Source organism: Mesoplodon densirostris, chromosome 4 (assembly GCF_025265405.1).
Source record: "Mesoplodon densirostris isolate mMesDen1 chromosome 4, mMesDen1 primary haplotype, whole genome shotgun sequence".
In the NCBI taxonomy this organism is placed as follows: Eukaryota; Metazoa; Chordata; class Mammalia; order Artiodactyla; family Ziphiidae; genus Mesoplodon; species Mesoplodon densirostris.
The window spans coordinates 16584883-16609473 of NC_082664.1; the positions used below are offsets into that span (position 1 = coordinate 16584883).

Sequence of the window (24591 nt, forward strand, 5' to 3'; positions counted from 1 at the left end):
CATATTTGCATATTATATTGTATTTAATATTACAGAATTATTTTAAAAAATTAAGATAAAATTAAAATAAAGCTGGATTGAACAAACTGTGGGAGCTGTCTTTCTAGTTATGCTACTTTGTGTTCTGCTTTAAAATGTAAGCAAGACAGATTATTGTCAGTGTCAAAATAGAAAAGTATTTTTCTCCTAACCAATCTCAAGTCCTTTAATTTAACAATTGGCTCGAATCTCTTTTTTGGTGCACAAATTGACATTTACTGACTTTCTTGACCAAACCACAATAAGAAGTCTTACATATAACCACAAGATATATAAATTTTACTTCCTCATCTGCCAGATGAATGTATTTACTATTGTGGTTACCTGCATCTGGCAGCCCAATATTTAGCAATCTCAACAGCTTAACTCTCTTAGTTAAGTTACAGTGGAAAACAGCATGGACTTGGAATCTCACCTGGGCCCTGCTACTAACCAAGTGAATTACTTTGGCAAATGCCAGGCCACTCTGGCCCTCTGTTTCCTCCTCTATTATAAAGGGGGCTGAAACCAGTGATGCATCTATAGATATAAGAGTGAGTGGGTCTAGAATTCACTTATAGACACTGGCTCCCAGGGGACACAGGAAATAGTACACTTATGTCTTCTGGCTAGAATCCCATCCCCCCAAAGAAATAAACTAATAACTAAAACAAAATTCATGACTTTTAAAGACACAAGACAAAACAAAACAAACAAACCCCATTGGGTTCCCCACCTTTAGGAGGATGCTAAGGAGCCGATTCCTTATTCTGAAAACTGGTACATAAAGAATTGAGCATCTTTTGGGTCTTTCTTGTATGGACTATACCTCAAGGTAATCAAATAGCTTATGAGGAAAAGTTCTTCTTTATACAATGGTTCCAGCTAATAAATGCAAAAAGAGCAATAGAATTAGAATATCATAATTTTGCAACCCCAAATGATGATTCTAGGCAATGATCATGAATGAATGTAAAACAATTAGGGGACAAACTATTGGGAAACTTCATAATGGTTAGATCAGGTTGACGACACCTGAAACCATTGATCAATTTCAGCGTCACACAAAAAGACACGGGGGCATTAATGTGATGCAATGCAAATCCAAAACCTCACTTATGAAGTATTCTTGCCAAAATTATTGAAGCTGACTCTGCTCAAGATCTAATTTCTAGTTTATAGGAAACATGGGAGATAGGAAACTATTGAAGACACTCAGGAATGGATTAAAATCCAAGGAATTCTACTGTACAAATGACCTGACCTGTTTTCCTCAACAAATAAATTAGAAAGAAAAAGAAAAGGAGGAAAGAGAACTCATAGCTTAAGAGACAAGAGATACATGAACCACATACAGAATGCAGATCTTGCTTGGATCCTATTTCAAACAAGCCAACTGAAAAAAGAAACCATATATGAGACAGTTGGGGCAAATTTAAATACTGACTAGATATCTGATATTATTAGGAATATTTTGTTAATTTTTAGGTGATATATGGCATTTTGCTTATGATGAAAAGGCGTTATTATCTTTTAGAGGTATATTAGGAAGTATTTTTAGATGGAATAATACGATGACTAGGATTTGCTTCAAAACAATCCAGCTGCAGACTGGTGTGTGGAAGTGCAGGTGAAACTGGATTGGCTGTGTGCTGATGATTATTGAAACTGGGTTTGGGGAACATGAAGGTGCATTTTATTACTCTCTCTGTTTTTGGGTATGTTTGAAAGTTTCCATAATTAAACACGTTTCTAAATGGGAAAGAGTAATGAACACTTTGTGTTAATTCATTAAACTGTATGCTTATGGTTTATATCTGTGTTTTTATTAGTTTCTTGTTGTTGTCCTAACAAATTACCACAAACTGGGTTGCAGCAACAGAAATGTATTCTCTCACAGTTCTGGAGTCTAGAAGTCTGAAGTCCAGCAGCACTGTGCTCCCTCCCGGGCCTCTAGTGAAGAATCTCCATCCTTTACCTCATCCAGCTTTCGGTGGCGGCTAGTATTGCTTAACTTGTAGCTGCATCACTCTGGTCTCTGCCTCCACGGTCATACTGTCTTTTCTTCTGTCTGTAGTCTCCCTCTGCTTCATCCTTATAAGGACATTTGTCATTGGATTTAGGGCCCACTCAGATAACCTTGGATGATCACATCTTAAGATCCTTAATTTAATTACAGCTGTAAATACCCTTTTTCCAAATAAGGTAACATTCACAAATTCCTAGGATTGAGATGTGTATATATCTTATCTTTTTAGGAGTCACCATTCAACCCACTATAATGACATACTTCAATAAAAAGACTTGAAAGCTAATAACCAAGAAGAGAGATTTAGTCTTTCTAAATCTGATATTAAGGAATCACTGTCAGAGTCATCCCTAATTTCAAATGTGTGAGACACCCTTAACTTCTTCCTTTCTACCTTACCACATAGGTAAGTTTTGTCATTTCTACTTCCAAAATTTAAATCAAATCTTTCTATTTCTTTCCATCCTACACTCTTAATGCCTTAATCTCATCTATCATATTCTACAACGATCTCCTTTTTGATCTTCCTGGCTTCTAATCTTGCCTCACTTCATTTCCTTCTCTACAGAGAAGCCAGAGTAACTAAAAGCAAAAGAAAATAAAAACTTCACAAATCTAATCATTACCCCTTCTTTGCTCTGTCTCTGAAATAGTGGTCCATTCCTTCCAGAGTAAAATCCAAAGTCTTTACCAAGGCTTCAAAGCTGGGAGTAATTCAGACCCTAACTCTTTGTCTACACTTCTCTGGGGCCATTCACTTTCTTGACCACAACTTTCCAGCCCCACTGGCCTCTCTTTACTATCTTAAACATGCCACAGCCAATTACACTAAATGTAGATCCCTAAGAAGGAGAAACTAGGCAGTCTTTACCACCTAGAATTCTATGGAAAATTGAATACATTGTTATTTTAAAAACAGATTCAGTAATTTATTTTGAATACAGATACATTGGAAAACATGGAAACAAAATGTAAATACTCTCTCCCCACCTTCCCAACTATCCTATCCTATAGGATAGTGACATGTTGGTTTGCGTCCTTTTAGAATGCATGTTTAAATACCATAAATACGTGCTTATATACCTTGGTAACCCGCTTTTCCTAATTAACAATGAATTGAGAATCTGTTTTCATGCTATTAACTATATAGCTTCATCATTATTTTTTAGTCTTTTCATCCGTATTTTCAAATCACCCTACCAAAGACTTGTACCAATTTGCATTCCCACCAGCAGTGCATGAATGTGCTCATTTTCCCCACATCCCTGGAAATCTTTTTTTTTTTTTTTAACTTTTTTCTTTAAATTTTATTCTTTCTTTTTTTTTTTTTTTATTATTTTACAAATTTAATCAGTTATACATATACATATGTTCCCATATCCCCTCCCTTTTGCGTCTCCCTCCCACCCTCCCTATCCCACCCATCCAGGCGGTCACAAAGAACCGAGCTGATCTCCCTGTGCTATGCGGCTGCTTCCCACTAGCTCTCTACCTTACATTTGGTAGTGTATATATGTCCATGCCGCTCTTTCACTTTGTCACAGCTTACCCTTCCCCCTCCCCATATCCTCAAGTCCATGCTCTAGTAGGTCTGTGTCTTTATTCCTGTCTTACCCCTATGTTCTTGATGACATTTTTTTCTTAAATTCCATATATATGTGTCAGCATACAGTATTTGTCTTTCTCTTTCTGACTTACTTCACTCTGTATGACAGACTCTAGGTCCATCCACCTCATTACAAATAGCTCAATTTCATTTCTTTTTATGGCTGAGTAATATTCCATTGTATATATGTGCCACATCATCTTTATCCATTCATCCGATGATGGACACTTAGGTTGTTTCCATCTCCGGGCTATTGTAAATAGGGCTGCTATGAACATTTTGGTACATGTCTCTTTTTGAATTATGGTTTTCTCAGGGTATATGCCCAGTAGTGGGATTGCTGGGTCATATGGTAGTTCTATTTGTAGTTTTTTAAGGAACCTCCATACTGTTCTCCATAGTGGCTGTACCAATTCACATTCCCACCAGCAGTGCAAGAGTGTTCCCTTTTTTCCACACCCTCTCCAACATTTATTGTTTCTAGATTTTTTGATGATGGCCATTCTGACTGGTGTGAGATGATATCTCATTGTAGTTTTGATTTGCATCCCTGGAAATCTTAATCTCTGCCAACCTGAGGGATGAAAAACAGCATCCCATTGTTGTTTCAATTTGCATTTCTTGGATGGTAGTGAAGTTGAACCTTTTTGCTTCTGATTCTGCTTACCTGTAGCTCTTCATAATTGTGTAATTGTAAGTGTTTGCTTACATTTTAAAGAGAAATGGCAAATTATCTAAGGAAGAGTTGTGTAAGCCACTCAGCACTGCATTGCAGTGACTCTACCACCATGCCCTGGTGTACAGTTCTATCAATGCCTTGAAGCTGTTCACTCTCATGTACCTGAGGATAGAGACTGGGCTTTATCGCTTTCATCAGGGAAGTCTTTGTTTTCTTCTTGGAAGACGTGAGACATAGAAAATCACCCATGATCAGTTTTAAAAGCCTGTTCCTTGTATTTTCTCAAAATAAATATGGGGAAAGAAAGAGGAAATTATAGATTTAGTATCTAAGTTTCAGAATGTGGCCCAAAAATTTGGACTTGTCACTGTCTAGGTTTTGATCATCTTTAGGTTTCAGCTTGGAGTTCAAATAACTTTATGCATCAGAATATTCAGTAATCATTTTTCCTGTTATATTAATTTAATTTAATTTTAATATTTATTTATTTATTTGGTTGTACCGGGTCTTAGTTATGGCAGGTGAGCTCCTCAGTTGTGGCATGCATGTGGGATATAGTTCCTCAACCAGGGACTGAATCCAGGCCCCCTGCATTGGGAGCTCAGAGTCTTATCCACTGTGCCACCAGGGAAGTCCCCCTGTTATATTAATTTTAAAGAGAAGGTCAGAGGAAAGCATAGGGAAACAGTACCTGACATTGCTACCCATTCTCTACATTTCTTTTGGACAGGCTCTTTTATGTTGCATCTCTGAAAAAAATACGAGCAAAAATTTCACGGTACCATATCTGATATGACTTTGTAAATTTTCAAATGTACGACAAGCTTGCTCATGTGGTGATATCAAGCATTACAGCAAGAGTACTTTTAACTGTCCAAGGTCCTGAAATCTCACATATTTTTATCCTACAATCCTGTGTATTATTTTGAACTCCAAGTGACTGTCCATCATTCCATACTTATGTCCTCTTTCATGTATGTTTAAAGTTATTACTTTTGAATGTGGATCAATAGACTGAATAGAACAATTTTTTATGTGATAGAGTGCCATATGGTTTTTTTTGTTTTGTTTTGTTTTTTTTTTTTGCGGTATGCGGGCCTCTCACTGTTGTGGCCTCTCCTGTTGCGGAGCACAGGCTCTGGATGCGCAGGCTCAGCGGCCATGACTCATGGGCCCAGCCGCTCCGCGGCATGTGGGATCTTCCTGGACCGGGGCACGAACCCGTATCCCCTGCATCGGCAGGTGGACTCTCAACCACTGCGCCACCAGGGAAGCCCGAGTGCCATATGTTTTAAGAGCTACTCTTCTAAAAATAAATAAACAAATCATCAAATCAAACAAATGTGCTTATGGTTGTGATTGTGAGACCAAATAACTTCTAAACAAAGCCAAAAACATAAACCAATATGACCCAAACCACAGGTAGAGTTGAGACTTAACTGCAAATGGAAATTCTAAAGAAAGAGGTGATCAGATCAGACCATCAGGAATATGAATAAATAGTATGGCAAAATACATTTAAAAAATCAGAAGTGCTAAACATAACATCTAAAAAATCTGTAAGATACAAAGGACATGTGGAAATAATGTTTTGTTTTAATGGCAAACAGGGAGGGCCAAGGAACAGGATGTGCCATTTCACGGGAAGGAAGGGTGACAATGGAAAGACACACAGTTTGTACTATTTACAAAAAAAAAAATCTAGTCTTTGACAAAAACAAAGGTCAGCTGTGGTCAGATAGGTGGCTCATGCACCACTCTGTGACAGGAGAAGAAAAGTCAAACTGGACCAAGGGAGGAAGTGTCAGTATTTATTGAGTGACTGAGCACTTTAGGTAGTCTTATGAAATAGGCTCAGTGTGGAGAGAAAAATAAATTGAGAAAAGATGGTTCCTTCCTTTCTTAAAGAGATGGAGCAGACATATAGAAAGAAAGGACTCAGAAACTCAGAGTTTAACCCTTTCATTGAACAGCAGAGGCTCAGAAAGGCTAAGTGAATCGTTCAAGGTCATACAGCTTACTAGCGACAGAGGGGACTAGAAATGAGTGGCTCTGCTCTCCATCACGGTGGACTTTCCACTCTATGACAGTTGTCTCATATATGAAACTTAGTACTTATATAAACAAGCATGCACTAGAGTTAGACACAGAAAACTAGAGAAATTGGGCAGTAAAAATGAAAGGATGATAAAGTGAATGGTATGGGGAGGAACTGTGAGTCAAGGGACACATGCCTGGTTTGATAAAAGCTATTTATTTATTTATTTATTTATTTATTTATTTTGTGGTACGCGGGCCTCTCACTGTTGTGGCCTCTCCCGTTGCGGAGCACAGGCTCCGGACGCGCAGGCTCAGCGGCCATGGCTCACGGGCCCAGCCGCTCTGCGGCATGTGGGATCTTCCCGGACCGGGGCACGAACCCGTGTCCCCTGCGTCGGCAGGCGGACTCTCAACCACTGCGCCACCAGGGAAGCCCTGATAAAAGTTTTAAGGAGAAGAAGACTACTGACCAAGAGGCAAGAAGAAGAGAGAGGTGTTGATAGGTCCAAAGTTACCTATATGAAGGGAGGCCCATAAACCGTATGCAAGCATATGGGACCAGTCAAAGAAAAGGTTGGAGAAATGTGTTCACCAAGTAAAGGACAAAGGTGCCATATGTGCTTAATTAACCAGAATGATTCTGAAATGAGGAGTTTTGGATAACTGAAATTTCAGATATGTAACTTTTTTTTTCACAATCCCCAACCCCCTCCATGGTTGAAGTGTTAAGTCAAATACATTAGTCCATTTTATGACGCCACTTGAGGCCACTCAGGAGATTTCTGTTCCTGTCCTGACTCTATCATGGACTAGCTCTTTGGCCTCGGAAAGTCACCTTACCTCTCAGGACCTCATCACCATATCTGTAAAACAAATGGTTCCAGGATGTCAAAGATTCCCAGATTTTGCATGAAAGAGTCACCAGGGGCTCTTATTAAAGAAATAAATCCCCAGTCCTTAGACCCACTGAAACAGGATCTCAAGAAGCAGCAGTTGGACCATGGAATCTACTTCATGTCACCTGGCGAGTTGGAAAGCTCTCACCACATGATCTCTAAAATCCCTTCTATTATTATTTTTTAACATCTTTATTGGAGTATAATTGCTTTACAATGGTGTGTTAGTTTCTGCTTTATAACAAAGTGAATCAGCTATACATATACATATATCCCCATATCCCCTCCCTTCTGCGTCTCCCTCCCACCCTCCCTATCCCACCCCTCTAGGTGGACACAAAGCACCGAGCTGATCTCCCTGTGCTATGCAGCTGCTTCCCACTAGCTATCTATTTTACATTTGGTAGTGTATATATGTCCATGCCTCTCTCTCACTTTGTCCCAGCTTACCCTTCCCCCTCCCCATATCCTCAAGTCCATTCTCTAGGAGGTCTGTGTCTTTATTCCTGTCTTACCCCTAGGTTCTTCATGACATTTTTTCCCCTTAAATTCCATATATATGTGTCAGCATACGGTATTTGTCTTTCTCTTTCTGACTTACTTCACTCTGTATGACAGACAAAGAGAGCACACTTTGATAGGGTGAAGAATGTAAGGGACCCAGAAGGCAGGGAGATGCCAAGGAGACGGGGAAAAGGTAGAGACAGTTTCAGCTGCAATTTCAAGTGGAACTGACTCTACTCCAGAGATCAGAATAACTTTATGTAACTAGATCTGCATAAGGAGTGGTACTTTGACTTAGAGATGGGTGGGGGTCTGCTGTGATTTCTACTTCCATCTTCAACTAGTCATGTTACTTGGATATGCCACTAGCCCCTCCAAGTTCCAATTTCCTCCTCAACAACTATTTAAGTACCTAATACATGTCAGGCATTGTTTTAAATGAAATCATGATGATAAGAGTACCCATCTTCTAGGATTGTTATGAGAAATAAATGGGGTGATCTTAAAAAGTGCTTGCTATGGGCCTGGCATAGAGTAAGAAAAACCTTATGGAACCAGTAATCATAACAATGATCCCTTATATCTGTGAATCCCTGCACATTTTACAAAGCACTTTCACATTTATTATCCCCTTAAGTGACTTTGTAGGTGGAACTAGCCAGATACTTAGTGTCCCATTTTATAGATGAAGAAACTGAATGAAACTTGGCACAATTGACTTGCTTAGTTGTACTTCCTACTGAAGAGGATTGGCGTCAGTTGGCCAAATACTTTGTACTCATTACTGATGCCTATTTTATAGTTGGAGAAACTCAGGAAGGCTTAGAGAGATTTTGATTTTCTTTTCTGACACTTGTAGTGAAAAAGATGCTTCTAAGAAAAGTACCAGTTGGCCAAAGGCTTGAATGTCTTGGTAAAGGGGTGAAAAAAATTACTTGACATGAAGAAGAGGCTGTTGCACAATTTAATCTCTAATAGATAAAAGTTATTGTAAGGGTCTTGCTGCTCTTCATCCTCACTTAAGTATTGAAAAACTTAAGGAAGGAAGAGATTTAGATTGGAAGTAAGAAAAGATTTGACCTCACCAAAGTTTCTTAAATTTGGGGGAAGCCTATCAATACAAAATTTGGAATCTCTTTCACTAGCTGTATGTAGAAATCTTGGATGGTCATATAAATTGGAATCCTATTCTGAGGTGGAAAGGTGAACTCGGAAGTATCTTGAAATGACCTCTTCCAAATCTGATTCTATGATTCAGCAAACATTTAGATGACATAGTGTTAGGAGAGGAAAGTTCTAACATTACATTTGTTCCAATCATTTTCAACCAAACAAATACTTGCTTTAAAAGCAGTAAAAGGGCTTCCCTGGTGGTGCAGTGGTTGAGAGTCTGCCTGCCGATGCAGGGGACACGGGTTCGTGCCCTGGTCTGGGAAGATCCCACATGTCGTGGAGCGGCTGGGCCCGTGAGCCATGGCCGCTGAGCCTGCGCGTCCAGAGCCTGTGCTCCACAATGGGAGAGGCCGCAACAGTGAGAGGCCCGCGTACCGCAAAAAAAAAAAAAAAAAGCAGCAAAAATGAAATGAATATATTTCAAACATTCCCACTGGACCCTGAGAGTATGTCCCATTCCCTACTGAGCAAAACTTTTTCCATCAGTCAGACTATCCCAAGCTTTTCATTGGCTGCTTGGGAGAAGCGTCTGTCAATATTTGGAGACAATAGGTCCTTCTAAAGGATTTTCAACTCTTTGCCAAGCTTAAAGGTTCTGGGAATAAGACTCGCCAATAAATAAACAGGTTATTTGAAAGCATGCATGCCTTCCACATGCCTTGAATTTTGATTCACATTAAAACCTTCCTAGAATGATATGAAAATTATTCACTATGGTGTGTAACCTTGCTGAGTTCTTGTTTTTGAATTCAGTAAAACACCATATGTGCCTGTCAACTTTGTGTGGATGTGTGAAAACACTCATTCATCCCTGAAACATGGCCTACGGGGTGATGAGAAACAAATATAACTTCTTTGACTAAGGCTAGGGCTGAGTCTGGGGGAGAAACTTGAGTGAGCGGGGATATAGCTGCCTTCTATTCCATGGATATTGGCAGAGACACTGAATTCAACTAGAAGGTGCTGAGTTATTTTAACGACCTGCTGTGGTCAGGAAATTGTTTGCTTTTCCTTTTGACTCAACTTATCTTTAACTACATCATGACATTAAACATTACCAGAAAGCAAATGAATCTGGACTCTCAAAAAAAAATCAATGTCATAAAAAAAAGATGGATGGACTTTTCTAGAATAAAATGCACTAATTAGAAATAACATCCAAATGAAGTCTTTGGTTGGATTCCCATTGGACCCTGAGACTATGATTTTTATAAGACAACTATAACTTTTATGCGTGTTTGAACATTTTCAAAATAAAAATTTGAGGAGAAAACCAAAAAAAAGTCCAGCTCCATCTCTTTAAAGAAATTACCTGGGATTATGCTTTGGTGTTAATTCAGAGAGAGGGAATCACCTTAAAACTTGTTTTATAATAAGCAGGATTCTAGCTCTGCACATTTTTGGTAAAATGTTTGGCACAATGCCTTATAGGAGCTTAAATAATATTTTCTTAAAATTTAAAATAGTCCTGGGTATGTAATATACATCATGGTGACTATAATTAACAATACTGTATTGTATATTTAAAAGTTGCTAAGAGAGATGATCTTAAAAATTCTCATCACAAGAAAAACATTTTGTAACTATGTGTGGTGATGGATGTTAACTAGACTTCTTGTGGTAATCTTTTCACAATACATACCAATCAATATAGAATCATTATGTTGTGCACCTGACTAATATAATGTTATATATCAATTATATCTCAATAAAAAAATTTTAAAGTAGAGAAACTTACAAGGGAAGCAGAGGTAGTCACCAGTTATGAAATGTGTTCATCAGACTGGTGCTTTAATTACAACTTCTCTGGAGTTCATAGTATATTGTCTTCATTAATCCCCAATCAGAGGTTTGAGTCACATAAATAAATCTGCAGGATTTACCCATACAGAGTTTATTATTGAGCAGTATGATACATGACACCCCCTGGCCCTTTAGTTGCTGACGTGTCTCCAGCTTTTCCAAGGCAAAAGCGGAGCCTAAGATTAGAGCAACATATACTAAAGGGTGTGTTTTTGCAGATGCTGGTTGGGACGTGAAGACAAATGTAGGAATGATTAACTGCTGAGAACAAAGTGGAAACTTCGCTGAGGAAAGACAACATTTCTGGTAGGAGAAGTTTAACTTTAGTGCATAATTCTATCAGTTTTACCACTGAGTGGGTCTACACAGGGTGTGTGTGTCTGTGCGGGAATATCGTCACAAAAATGACCTGGACATTTCTCTGCAGTTCTTTTGAGAAGAGGACTTGCAGGTGTCTTGGGAATGAGAAAGATCATACAAGATTGGGTTTTCTTCCGGACCTCAAGGCGGAATGGTGAAACCAAAGGGAAACAATCCAAGGCAGATGAACGAATTCGAAGTAGATTCTAATCAGATCTGTCCTCCTCCCCCTTCTGGATTTCCCAAGCTGCTCCATCACTCCCTGCGATTCGCTGTCCCGGACTTTCTCCTGCCTCACCCCGATCCCGTGTTCACCCCTCCTCTGGCAGAGCTGTTCTTTGCCAGTCATTCGGAGAGGCTGACTCCCCACGTGCCAGGCAGCATCCGTCCGCCCTCACACCCATCCCGGGCTGCGGCGTGGGGAGGGGGTAAAGGAGCCACGAACTCGCGGGAAACTTTCTCTCGCGGGAAATGACTGGGGGTTTCCGGCTTCCTCAGCCCTTCCACGCCGGGCCCCACGGCACTCAGTAAAGTGGTGCCACAACTATTGCAGGTTCTGAGCTGCAGAGACCCGGGCGGCCCGCAGAAACGCATCCCCGGCAAGGAACGCGGCGCCCTTTACCAACGAATGCGCCCAGGACGCGGTGGCCGCCAGCCCGGGGCCGCTGGCGGGGCTCGGCGGGTGCAGGGAGACTTAGCGCCAGGATGCTTTGTTTTCCTGCCGCAGGAGCCGGAGGCGGTCTCTTTCCACCAGACTTAACCCTCCCGCAGCAACAGCCATGAAAGTTGCGGAGGCACAGAAGGAGAGGGAACCGCTCCGCGCGGCATCTGTTTTGGATGTTTTTTCTCTACACAGACCACTTCTTTCCTCCTTCTTGGGGTAAGTGTCATCAAGTCTGTAAGAACCAAGAGGTAGAACTGAAGGCGATGGAAGGGAATTGCGGAGCACAAAGGGTTAATGTGCTAAGATCTTTGTCTCGGGAGGGGGCTCCCCTCCCTGCCCCCTCCCTTCCCGAACACCCTCCCCCGAGTCACCCTCCCTTTCCCCCATCCTCCGGCCCGAAGTCCATTCCAAATACGCAATTTAGGAGTTGGGCTTGATTTCAGGCACGTTAGGGGAGGGGGTGCTGGGATTAAGTAATTAATTAATTTTGGTAGATTTTTCCCTCCACAAACTCGTTTTTGTCCACATTCTGAGAAGGGAGAAAAAGTGGAGGCGAGGGAAGCCCCAGAGGTTGGGGATGGGAAAGTGGGGAGTGATTTAGCAGAGAGATGATCCCAAGAGCCGGTGACTAGTGCAAGTCATCAGGAACTCCAGACCCCTGATTCTGCTCCAAATCGCCTGGCCCCCCAAATAATCATCCTGCTGATGCATTTCTGGGCAAGGTTCTCCAGGGGCCAAATAACTTCTGACAGAAACCTGCAAACTGTCTTGCACACGAGGGGTGCTCAATAAATGTTTCTTGATTGGCTGAATGATGAACCCTGAGCTGCATTTCATGCCATGGGAATTTGCCTTGGACAGTGAACTAATTCCCTGATGTAGACCCCAGGGCACTAAGTTAGTCCAATTTATTCTGCAAAGGAGGAGGATCTGGAGTATTAGAAAATATTGTACTCAGATCTTCATTACCCGAAAGTACCCATGTGACTGCTTCAAGGTCAGATTCATGGGTCCAGGGACCAGATGAGCTCACTTGGGTTTGAATCTCTGTGTTGTGACCTTGGGCGTGTTCCTTTACCTCTCTGAGCCTTGCTCTCCTCATCTGCAAGATGAGGCCAGTTGGAGTTTCCTCTATGCCATATAGGGAAGATGAATGGAGAGAAGTATGAGAAGGTGAAAGGGCAGTTGATAGATGTCAGTCTTGCCTCCGCATCCTCAGAGGATTCAGGAGAGAGGGTATCTTTCTCTGTGGAGACCTCTCTCTGACTCTGATGCAGGTAATAACATTGCGTTGCAGTGACTGGGCTGGCACCTTTCTGCCTGTGAGCAGTGGAGGAGGAGTGAGGCTCTGAAGGCTTTCGTCGGAGCTTGGAAGCAGCTTCCTTTGGGTTTTGGAGCAGAATTTACATATATACTGGTCTGTCTGGGGGCATGGCTGGAGAAGCGGTCATTCTTTGTTTTATTTCCAAGTCTCATCCATCCTCTCAGACTTCTAGTAGAGAGAAGCAAAGTGTGGAAACAGAGTTCCAGAGAAGGTAGCATTGAAGCATCTAGGAAACCTGTACCTGCTTAAAGGTTTGAGTCAGAATAGTGCCATCAGATTATTACCAGTTTTGCCTGACGGGATTTGCAGAGAACTCCCCAGCAGCCTGTAGGGTCAGTTACAAAGCACTTGCCAACCCTTCTCACAGATGACAATGGACCTCAGTGGATCTTGCCGTGTAACTCTGAAGCCTGGATGTGACAGTGGGAGATGGATGATGAGAAAGATGCTGCTGACACAGGGCTCCCCCAAAGCCTCAAGGTGCCATAGAGTGGCATGCATTCTGAGAGCAAATGCTCGTGTAGGCAGTTAGGGCCATAGAAGGCAGGCTTGGGGATAGGCTGAACAGTCACTTTCCCTTTCTTAAGTAAAGGCAACGATGATCTAACCCGACCTCATGGCACTAGACAGAAAGCCCTATGAAGGCAAGGTCCATGTCAGTCTTGCTCTTTGCCATATCGCCAGCATCTAGCACAGTGATGGCACATAGAAGGGGTTCAAGATATATGTAAAATGGACAGTGACTGGACAGTAACTTAAACTACTTCCTGTCCAGCACTGCTTCATGCAGTTCATGCGTTCATTTAGCAAGCATTTCTTGAGCATCTACTCTGTGCAAGTCTCTGTCGTTAGGTATCCGAAGTAATTTGTAAACATTATTTTTATTGGTACTTTGAGTAGCCCATTCAAGAGCATCTCACCACCACCAGGTTCTTCTGGACACTGAGGTCCCACCGCAAGCCCCTGTGCGGCTTCAGGAGCGGGCAGTGTGAGTGGGGGAAGGGGGAATGCGCCAGGTTTAGCTTCTTTTCCGGGAACATGTCTGGGGTTCCTTTGCACCTGCCCTGCCAGGCCCTCGGGCTCCCGGGGCCGCCAAGTCTTGGCAACTCCGCTGTCCTCAGGGGTGGCGGCGCCTCTCTCCAGCCCCCTCCCCGGCCTCCGAGCAGAGGCCCCAGCCGGGCTGCAGGTGGTTGGGGAAGGGACGGGGCTGCGCCTGGGGAGCGAGCGTCCCGGGGCGGGGAGAGCGCGGCCGACGCGGAGCGGTCCCAGAACAAAAGGCTCATGGCTGGCACCGGCCTCCTCGGAGCGCGCTGGGGACATCGGTTCGGGTGCTGGCGGGAGGACCAGGCGCGGGAGGGGACTGGAGTGAAAACATGAAGTGAGAAAAGCAGATGGGGGTGCGCCCAGGGTGGAAGCGGTGACAGGAGGTCTCCCTCGAGGCAGAGGTCTGCGGAGGGGCCGCCGCGGCCCTTCCTCCGCCTCCTGCAGCGCCTTCCAAGCAGCCAAGCGTGTCTCCGGCTGCAACTCCGCGGAGCGCGCCGCGGCCGCTTCCAAGCCCGCCCGTCCGCCGGCTGTCCTAGCCAGTAAGTAGCGGCGCGCTTGCCGCCGGCTCCCCGCCCCACCGCGGCTTCCGGGCCGCCGCGCCCGCCGCCTCCCGCCACCTCCAGCAGACGCGCCGGCAAGTGCACAGCCGGCCGCTGTCCCAGCCCGGGCGCTGGTGGCCGAGTGCGCCTCCCTGGCGGGGCCCCTCCACCCGCTACACGCCCTTCCGCGTGGCGCGGCTTTTGAGGCTCGCCGCCGGGAGGGTAGTGTTCGCCGCGCGCTCCCCGGGTGCCGCGCCACCTCTACGTCCAATGGCTTTCGCTGGGTGGGGAGTTGGGGGCGTCGCTCGGGGGCGAGGAGCCGCGGCCGGGGTGGGGCTTGTGTGCTCTGCGCGGCCGAGCGAGGCTGACGTCCCCTCTCGAGCGCGCGCCCGGGCGAGTGTGTGCGAGTGTGTGTGTGTGCGGGAGTGTGTGAGCACACGCCTTCAGGGGCTGGAGTGACACTGCGGTGGGCTTCTCCCTCGCGCCGGCCCTCCGGCTGCTCGGCCCCCAACCTGCCGGCCCCGCATTTGGGAAGCAGCTTGGCTCTTTCATCTTCCCGAGCCTCCCTCTCCATCCACCCCTCGCCGGTCTTACTTTTCCTTTTACCCGAGGGGCTGCTGCCGGCCACCCCTCAACCGGTGCAAACACCCAAGCAGTCTCCAGTTGTCTCCTAAGCCAAATCTTTTCCACTTGTCTTTCTCTGGGGTTCCTCCACGACCCAGTCCAAGGCTCCCCCATCCTTGGAAATTGTTTTGTTGGACTGCTGTACCGAGGCGTATAAAGCTTGAGGACTTTATTATTATTTCGATCCTTTTCATTTCCTCCCCTTCTGGGCAACGGAGCAATGAAATTTCCAATCGAGACTCCAAGAAAACAGGTGAACTGGGATCCTAAAGGTTGGTATTTCCTACTTTTGACCGCCCGGGCCCTGCCTCTGTCTCCGGCGTGTGCGCGCTTCCTTGACTGGAAGCACACTTGCTCCTGGCCGCCTGAGTCCTGAGGCTGGAAAATTCGCCTGGGAACTGCAGCGCGGGTGGGAGGAGGGCGGAGGCAGCGTGGGTGCCAAGCCCAGATAGCGCCTGTCATCACATAATCAGTGTCCCTCCAGGATTGTTTTAAAATCTGTTTAAAGATACACCAAGCTGGGTGTTTGGCTTGAAATCGCACAAAGTGTCGGTATTTCCTTCTGACTTTGTGTGTGTGTATGTGTGTGTGTGTGTGTCCTTTGTTTCTGGTGATCTTTGTCTCTGGCAGATGGGTGGGGTGCCTCCCCCTGGACCTGGAGCTGCACCGCCTGGCAGGGTGTCCTCAGTGGGAAAGGTTTCCTGGCAGCAAGTGGGGCTCGGAGCCGCAGCCACAGCCCCTGGAGGTGGCCCTTCTCTAGGGCATGTGGAATAATGAAGCCCACGGGGCCTTCCAAATCTTCGCTCAATCTTATTACCAAACCACGCAGCTAGGTTGGCTCAGATGGGAGTAGAAGGGGGAGGGGGGAGTGGTTTTCAAAAAGGATGGGGCAGGTAAGGGCTCGGGGAGGGGAGCACGCCCGAGTAGTAGTGTCATTTACAAGCTTTTACGAATGTTGGACAGTGGTCCCTGGGTGCAAAAGGGAGTGATTTAGACAGATTTGGGTGTGCCTAGGGTCATCCAGGGTGTCTAATTAGCATATAGATGTTAAGGCTTCTCATGAGTGATCACTACGGGAGCAGAACAAGTTGAAACCTCGTGTCCAGTTTTGACAAGAATGCTCTTGCTTTTGTCATGCTTTTGACAAGCATTTCTCTTAGCTCATCGGAAGGCTGAGCTGGGCGAGGCAACGCCTCTGTGTGAATTGGGGTTGAAATTTGTTTATTTGATGTGTATGTATCTGTGTGTGTGTTTAGTGTTTTTTTTTTTTTTTTTTTTTTTTTTTATGAGTGCACTTCTTCTTTTCTCCAGACTGGAAAAGAGGAAACCCAGTCATTGTTGAATAAATGTCTTAGGAATTGACTGGGTACTGAAGACAGAGTGAAGAGACATTGCCTATTCTAACACCAGTGCTGTTAATGCAACCAGGGCTGTTAAGTACAGCCCAGACCTTCTATTTTGTCTCTATATCTCTGGAAATAGGGAAGTGTGCCTGTTTTTTGTCTGTTTGTTTTCTTTTTTTGGGGGGGAGGAATCCTTGCAAAACATATTTATTGAGTATCTACTACAAACCAAATGCTGTCCCAGGCACAGGGAATACAGTCAGAATACTACAGACAAAAGCTCTGTCTTCTTGGAGTTTATAGTGAGGGAGACAGACCTAAATCAATCATTGCACAGAAGTGCATAATTACAAGTTTATACATGTTCCATGAAGAAGAGCATCAAGGCTTTAAGAAAGTGTCTGATGGAAGAGACTGACAAGAACCAGGGGAGGTGGATAGTCAGGGAAGATAGTCACATATCTGTACTGAGACCTGGAGGATATGTAGGGATTAATTGGCTAATGAAGATGGGAACTTGCAGAAGAAGGAACAGCAAGTGCAAAGGCCCTGAGGCAGAGGGAGCATGTATATTTGAGGACCTGAAAGGAAGTTTCCATGGCTGGAGCAGAGAGCAAGAGATCATGTGTTTTGAGGTGTGGCTGGTGAATCCATAGGGTCTGATCCCAAAGCCTCGTGTTGTTGCAGGTAGGGGGGAATTGTGGATTGGGAGATTGGAGTGTTTCAAGCTGAGGAGCGACATGATCTCAACTAAGTTTCAAAGCAAGTGCCATGTGGCTCTTGTGGATGTGAGGGACCAGATACAATAGTAGTGTGGACCATGGTGGTGGCTGTGGAGATAGAGAAATGGATGGAGTAGGGAGTGAGGGAGGGTACAAAATCTACAGGCTTTGTGTGAATAAAGTGTGGAGGTGGAGTAGTTGGAATGATTGGGAGGGCAGCCAGGGCAGGACTAGTCTTGAGGGAAAACTCAGGAGTTCACCCCAGGACTTGTTGAATGGGAGACGTCTCTGAGTCATCCAAGAGATGGGTCAAGTGCGCTGTTGTCTAAAATATCAGATCAGTTATTTTCAAGGAGCTCTGATAGGGAGGGCTGTGGGGCTGATTTTGTGAAGCTTGCCTTGGCTTTTAAAATACATTTCTATATAATCATCATTCTATCTATTTATGTCACAGTGATAAACACAGATGAATCCCACATTTTACAGCCTAAAACAGTGAAGAAGCATGCAAGTAGTGTCTATAGTCACAACAGATGATGCTAAAAATGAAAAGACCCCGATAAAAGTCACAACATTCAATGAGCAATCATTGCGTGCCAGGTGTTTGATGTACGTAATTTCATACAGTTATTCTCACAATACTTATCTGATGGCACAGTGTTATTGTCCCTGTTTGACCCTTGATTGCCATCAGGACACCACTGAGCTGCCTTTTAGTAGTGTGCTCTGACTTGAGGCACAATTGTTCCTGGAGGTGTGGGTGACAGTAGTCTTTCCTAGCCAAGGGGTGGAGGCAGGAAGAGAGTGGGGAATGAGGGTACCATATCTCACACCAGCATAGAACTAGGTGCACATATATTAATGAATTAATTAAATTATTTATTAAATTATGTATTATTAATTATTCTTTAACCAGAAGATTAATTTAATGTTCTTTATTTAATCATAGACAGAAGAGATGATTCTGATTTTAGAGGTAAGGGAATTGAGGAACAGAGAGGTTGAGTAACTTATCTGAGGCCACACAGCTAGTTGGTGGTGGGGTCAGACTAAAATATGGGCCCTTAAACACTCTTCCCATCTGTTCCTTATGTTATTGCACCTCTGGCTCCTGCCTGGTGAGGTTCCCAGAGCTCAGGGACTGGAGAAGCTTCTTTCAAGGAGGAAGAGCATTAGAGAGTAGGAGGAGGAGGAGGGGGAAGAGGAGGAGAAGGGTGAGGCAGTGAATCAGCCTTTCTCACTCATTCCTTTCTCCATTAACCTGTCTAACCAAATATCATCTCTGCATCTACCTCTGGGGGGCGGGTAGTCACTGGCTACTGGATAGACATTGGGTCTGTTCTTTGGAAGTTTGGGTTTACATAGACCAAATGTGTTTAGCAAGGGAAAGATGAAGGAGACCCTAGCATTATAATAGAAAAGAGGAGGGACAGTGCCTTCGAATTCTGGAATGAACAGACAGACTTGCACCTTCAGGTGGCTGTGCTCACCGATTTTGGAAGGAAGTTGTAATTATGATGTTTTGCTTACAGCCCTATTACCTGACAATTTAATAGCACAAAATGAAGCTGGTTTGAGAACAGAGTGGTTTTGATTGCACTTGGGTGAATTAAGCAAAGCACTGTTAAGAGGTTTAGGTGCAAAAATAAGACCTAAGTGTAAAATGATTATTCTCTGGTGAGCTAAGGCCTTCCTCCATATTTGTAAAGCTAAGCCTTTAACACACAGTGACTGTTTGTGGAGGACCTACACAACAGTAGGTTGGCACTAAGTATTGGCTTTCACAGCAGAATTTATATGCATTTTAAATCACTGGGATCACTTGTTGATGATCTTCTGCTGAAAATTGGGATTGGCTATCTGCTTTGATGTATGTTAAAAGCTTTTAAAAAACAGTAAGATCAGCAAACAATATCCCTACAGCTTGAGGCAAGCAGATCATTATAGTGTAAAAAACTCAATTTTGGGGCAAAAGAATTAGTTTCAAGCTGTAGCAATAATTAGCTGTGTGACTTTGGGCTGCTCACTTAGCCTTTCTGGGCTTAACCTTCCTCCCATGTGCAAGGAGGCCATTGACATGGCCTCTTTGATCCTATCTCTTCAACATCCCCCTTGAGCTGACCTCTGGACCATTTGGCTTCCTTTTGTTCCTCAAATAGATCAGACGTGTTCCTGTCTCAGGGCCTTTGCACTTGCACTTTCAATTGCTTATAAATGTATGTTAGTGCGGCTGGCTCTTTTCCATCCTTTAAATCTCAGTTCAAATATCACCTTGTTAGCAAGGGCTTCCCTGTCCCATCTGAAGGCCTCGCCTCTCATTCCCCAGCCCTATCGCTTTCTTTTACCTCTCCTGTTCAGTTGTCTTCCTGGTACTTGTCATGATCTGAAACCATCTTACTTGCTCATATGTCACCTTTGATGCCAGCCTCCCTTGCTAGCGCGTGAGTCCAACAAGCAAGAATGTTCCCTGTCCTGTTCACTGTCTTAATCCCAGGCCCTGGCAAGTGCCTGGCATGTAGTGGATGCTCAATAACCTTTTGCTGAATGCATGTAGGATGGATCAGAGAGGATCTCTAAGGCTTCGAGCATGATGGAAATTCCAGCACTCTTTTAAGCTACAAAGGGCAAAGGACAAATAAGAATAGGATAATAATATCCCTAATTAATGGTGTTGGAAAGGACACTGATATTCCCACTTCCTTGCAAACTCCCAGCTCTCCAGAGCCTCCAGCAGACTGTTTTCCTTCTGTTTGCCTTCTCACCAGGCGTGGAGGTGAGGTGGGGCAGGTGGGTGGGCAGATGTAGCCTGACAAAGATACGGTTGGTGTCCAATTAATAATTTGGTGCATGTTGGTCACTGGTGTGCAGCTCATTTTAGGTAGTTAAGTCCACTTAAGAAAGAAGCAAAGCCTTAGAGCTGGAGCTGGATTTTTCTTTAAAGTTGCATTTTTAGTGCATAGTTGAGTGCAATATTCCAGAGAGGCCTGTATCTTATGTGTGTATCACCTTTCAGTTTATAGAACGCTTTTTACAAATTATCTCATTTGTTCTTTAAACAACCTTATTTTTGTCAGTATTGGAGTCTTAGATTTACTGATGGGAATAGAACAAGTAAATGATTTATTTTGGGGGCCCAAGGCTGCCAAGAGGCAGTGCTGGGGCCAACCCAGGCCTTCTGATGCTTACGTCCAGGGAAATTTCCCTCAAGCTTTCCTCCCTCCCAGGATTTTTGTCCATTCCACACTCTCCCATTCTTTCCTATCCAAAAATGTATTCAGAGATTTCTCTGAGAGATTTAGAGGAAGAAGGCTTTCGGTTGATCAGTGAGCCCTTAGGTGATAGTGGTTTTCTTCAGGTTGTACTTGCACTGGCCGGCACTTTATCCCATGAGTTCATTGAAGACCCCTGGATCCCGCTTCTGCTCTCTTGGTTAAAAAGAGATTTTGCTCTCTTGTGAATATGGCTCATGCTCAACCTGTAAGGTCAGTTGAGTGCTATCCTTATTAATGTGTTTCTGGAAAATTAATTAGATTTTCTGGAAAGAAAATAATCTTTTGATTTAATATCCAACTTTCAGGAGATCAGCTTTCCAAATGGGATTAATAATGTGCCAGAATCGCCACAATTATCCTAGAAAGTAAAGAGGAAAGATGTTCCAAAGACTGTCTGGGCCAAGATTTGGCTCAGGTTCTTTTTCAGCAGTGCCCAAGGGAGTTTCATCACCCTTTTGCCAATCCCAGTGATCACTGGGTGGAATTGAAATTGGGTAGGTCGACTTTGCTATTCCACCCCGTTTCTGAAACATCTGTACTTTGGCTCTCTGTGAGTCTGCCCAGGCTGTCATAACAAAATATCACACACAGAGTGGCTGAAACAACAGAAATTTATTTTCGCACAGTTTTGAAGACTAGAAGTCCAAGACCATGGTATTAGCAAGGTTGGTGTCTGGTGAGAGCTCTCTTCTTGGGTTGCAAATGGTCACCTTCTTGCCTCACATGATGGAGAGAGTGTACTCTGGTGTTTCTTCCTCTTCTTTTTTTTTTTTTTTTTTTTTTGTGGTATGTGGGCCTCTCACTGTTGTGGCCTCTCCCGTTGCGGAGCACAGGCTCCGGATGCGCATGCCCAGCGGCCATGGCTCACGGGCCCAGCCGCTCCGCGGCATATGGGATCCTCCCAGACCGGGGCACGAACCCGTATCCCCTGCATCGGCAGGCGGACTCTCAACCACTGCGCCACCAGGGAGGCCCCTCTTCCTCTTCTTAAAGGGCACCAGCCCTATTGAATGGGAACCCCACCATTATGACCTCATTTAATGTTAATTACCTCCTAAAGGCCCTATCTCCACTTACGTTTGGGGTTTAGGTTTCAACATATGAATTTTTTTGGATGGGTGTGTGGGACACAATTAAGTCCATAGCCGGCTCTATATGAACATCATCTTAAATCAGAGGCATTAAAAAAACACAATCCAGGGCTTCCCTGGTGGTGCAGTGGTTGAGAGTCCACCTGCCGATGAAGGGGACACGGGTTCGTGCCCCGGTCCGGGAAGATCCCACATGCTGTGGAGCGGCTGGGCCTGTGAGCCATGGCCGCTGAGCCTGCGCATCCTGAGCCTGTGCTCCGCAACGGGAGAGGCCACAACAGTGAGAGGCCTGCGTACTGCAAAAACAAACAAAAAAACAAAAATACAATCCACATCTTGCCCCAAATTGGGACATTTCACCACCACTGAGATATGGTGTTTAATGTAGGCACAGTACTAGGGGCCCACTGTTGATAAGAAAAAGTAAAATGTACTTTTTTTGATGTAGTGGATTCATTTTACTTTTAGTCCGTGGGGAATTAGAGAGTTTAGTGAAGAAATAGAAGGAAGCCATTTTACTGAAAGCCAATTAGGAAGTTTCAGTTTGGACAGCTCCCTTGGCTGAAGCAGCAAAGTGAATAAAAGTGGCCATCTTTTGCTGTACTCAGGTTCTGTTCTGAAGGGCACTTACTGGATGAGCCAGCAAGGGTTAGAGTTGGTTAGGGGCTCAGCTCTTCATGACTTGGTTATGTGATCTACCTCAATGTGGCACCAGCACCATGTTGGTTACACCCACCTGGCAGTTTTCTCACAGAAGTCAAGGGGCTTTTGACCACTTTTGGGCTCTGGTCCTAATGGTCCTCTCAGCAGAGACTTTACTGTATCAGGGCTCATTAATTACTGTTATCCAGGGTAATGAGAGAAAATGGAGAAACAAAAACCTCATATTTACTTCCTAGAACATTGATTTGTGGTTTGCAGACACAGTGTGAGAATTTTTTTTTCTCCCTTGTAAGTGTCTGGGACTGAGTACTATGAATTGAAAATGAAAGTTGACATTCTCATCTTCCTTGTAGGGTTGGACTTGGGGTTGAGGGCCAGAACCATTGGCATGGGAGGGGGTGGTCACAGGGGAGCGGTGTTCTCTTTTTCCTCTATTCCCAGAGCCAGGGAGGCCGATAGGGGTGGGCAGAAGAGGTTGTGTGGAGGGGTAGGTAGCAGGATTTCAGGGGATTCTAGTTTCTGTACTACCAATAACTTTACTTTCTTTTTCCCTGGAGGGAACATTGAAGCAAAGCGGAACGGTGGCAAAGTATAGGATTTGTAGAGTCAACCACTGCCATACATAAATCATGTGATCACAGGGAACTCCCTTATTCCTCCCTCCCTTCTGTTTTTCCTTCCTTCCTTTATTCTCTCCTTTCCACCCTCCCTCTGTCCCTGATTTCTACAGAGTTCTGATTTCAAATGCTTCCTCTTAGGCAAAGGATTCTAATTTTTTTCATTCAACTACCCAATGTAGGGGCAAAGGTAGTGTTTACAGTTTAAAAAGAGATACTTGAAGAGTCAATGCAGGTTTGCTCAAGAGATAGAGAGTCTGAAAGTCATGGTGACGTTTGCAGAATGGGCTAAAATGCTGATATTTGTAATTCTGACGTACAAACTAGCAACAATTTTACTACCAAGAAATGAGTTTCTAATGTGTAAACAGCCCTGTGGGTCCCCCAGATAACACATTAAATATTTTAGGATAAAGATAAATAGTGTAACTTACCAAATTTAATGTGATATGAGCCTGACAGGTTAAATAGAGATGCTCAGTATCATGTGACACTGGGCAATTGAACATTCAGTCCACCAGTTAAGAATATTGCTTTAGGCCAAAGGCATTCATTTCTCAGGGTGGAATTTGAGGCTATATGGGAAGCAGTTTAGTAGAGTGGATTCAGCATATACCTCCTTAAAATAACTTGACAGGCATAAATGCATGTTATATTCATTGAACCTAGCCTCTGGGCTAGATGCCACCCTCTGTACATTACAGGAGCTTAGGGTGGGAGGGTCTAGGTGCTAGTTCCAGCTCTTCCACTCTTATGGAAAAGGAGAGAGTTGGGACATTGCTTGATAAGGCCCCTACATGCCCCGATAGTCTTAGATCACCTGGGTCCCAATTTGAGGTCCATCACTGATTAGTGGCTGATTTGGGCAAGTTGCTTCATTTCTCTGTGACTTGGTTTCCTCATCTGTAAGGTGGAGATGATGACAGCCTGTACTTCCTTGATTTGTTGTGTAGATTAAATGAAGTGATATATACAAAGCTCTCGGAAGAGTGCTAGATTGTCATAAGAGCCCCCTGAGTGGTACCTGCATTATGTTATTATCACGGTTGAAGGGGACCCTGTTCTGTAGAAGTCAGGGAAGGCTCTAGCTCCCAAATGCTTCAGAAGCATCTGGTTCACTCTCCAGATCATTTGGGAGACTGGCCTATTCCACAGAGCACCCCCCTTCCTGGCACTCTTTTAGACTCCCCATATTCTTATTCCAGGTTTAAAAAACCTAGACTGTTTTAATCAAACCAGAGAAAAAACATGGTTTAGAATCATAATACTCAACCTGAGTTACTGTTCTACCAATTCTATTAGCTGTGTGAACCCAGGCAAGTCACTTAAGCTTTTGGAGCCTTAGTTTTCTCCTGGGTAAAATAAAGAGCACAGTAACACCTGCTTCACATTTGCTAAGATGATCAAATGAGAGAATAAATGTGAACAAGCTTTATAAACTGTTAAGTTCTCGACCAACATTTCCCAAGGTGTGTTCCATGAGATACAGACTAGTCTTACCAGATGCTGTGTGAAAGAAAATGTTTTCATGGCCATGTCAGATTGCAGAATGGTGCATGCTCATTCCCTCCTGGAGAGTT

The 24591-nt window shown here is 44.1% G+C and overlaps 1 protein-coding gene across 1 annotated transcript in view; it reads left to right on the forward strand.

The window, feature by feature from the left end:
• Positions 1-15523: 15523 nt before the first annotated feature.
• The window catches only part of KCNK10 (potassium two pore domain channel subfamily K member 10), a 145963-nt gene continuing 136895 nt past the window's right edge, over positions 15524-24591 (forward strand). Inside the window, exon 1 of the mRNA XM_060097960.1 lies at positions 15524-15575. Within this exon, the coding sequence (XP_059953943.1) occupies positions 15524-15575 (52 nt within the window). The remainder of the gene's footprint in view (positions 15576-24591) is intronic.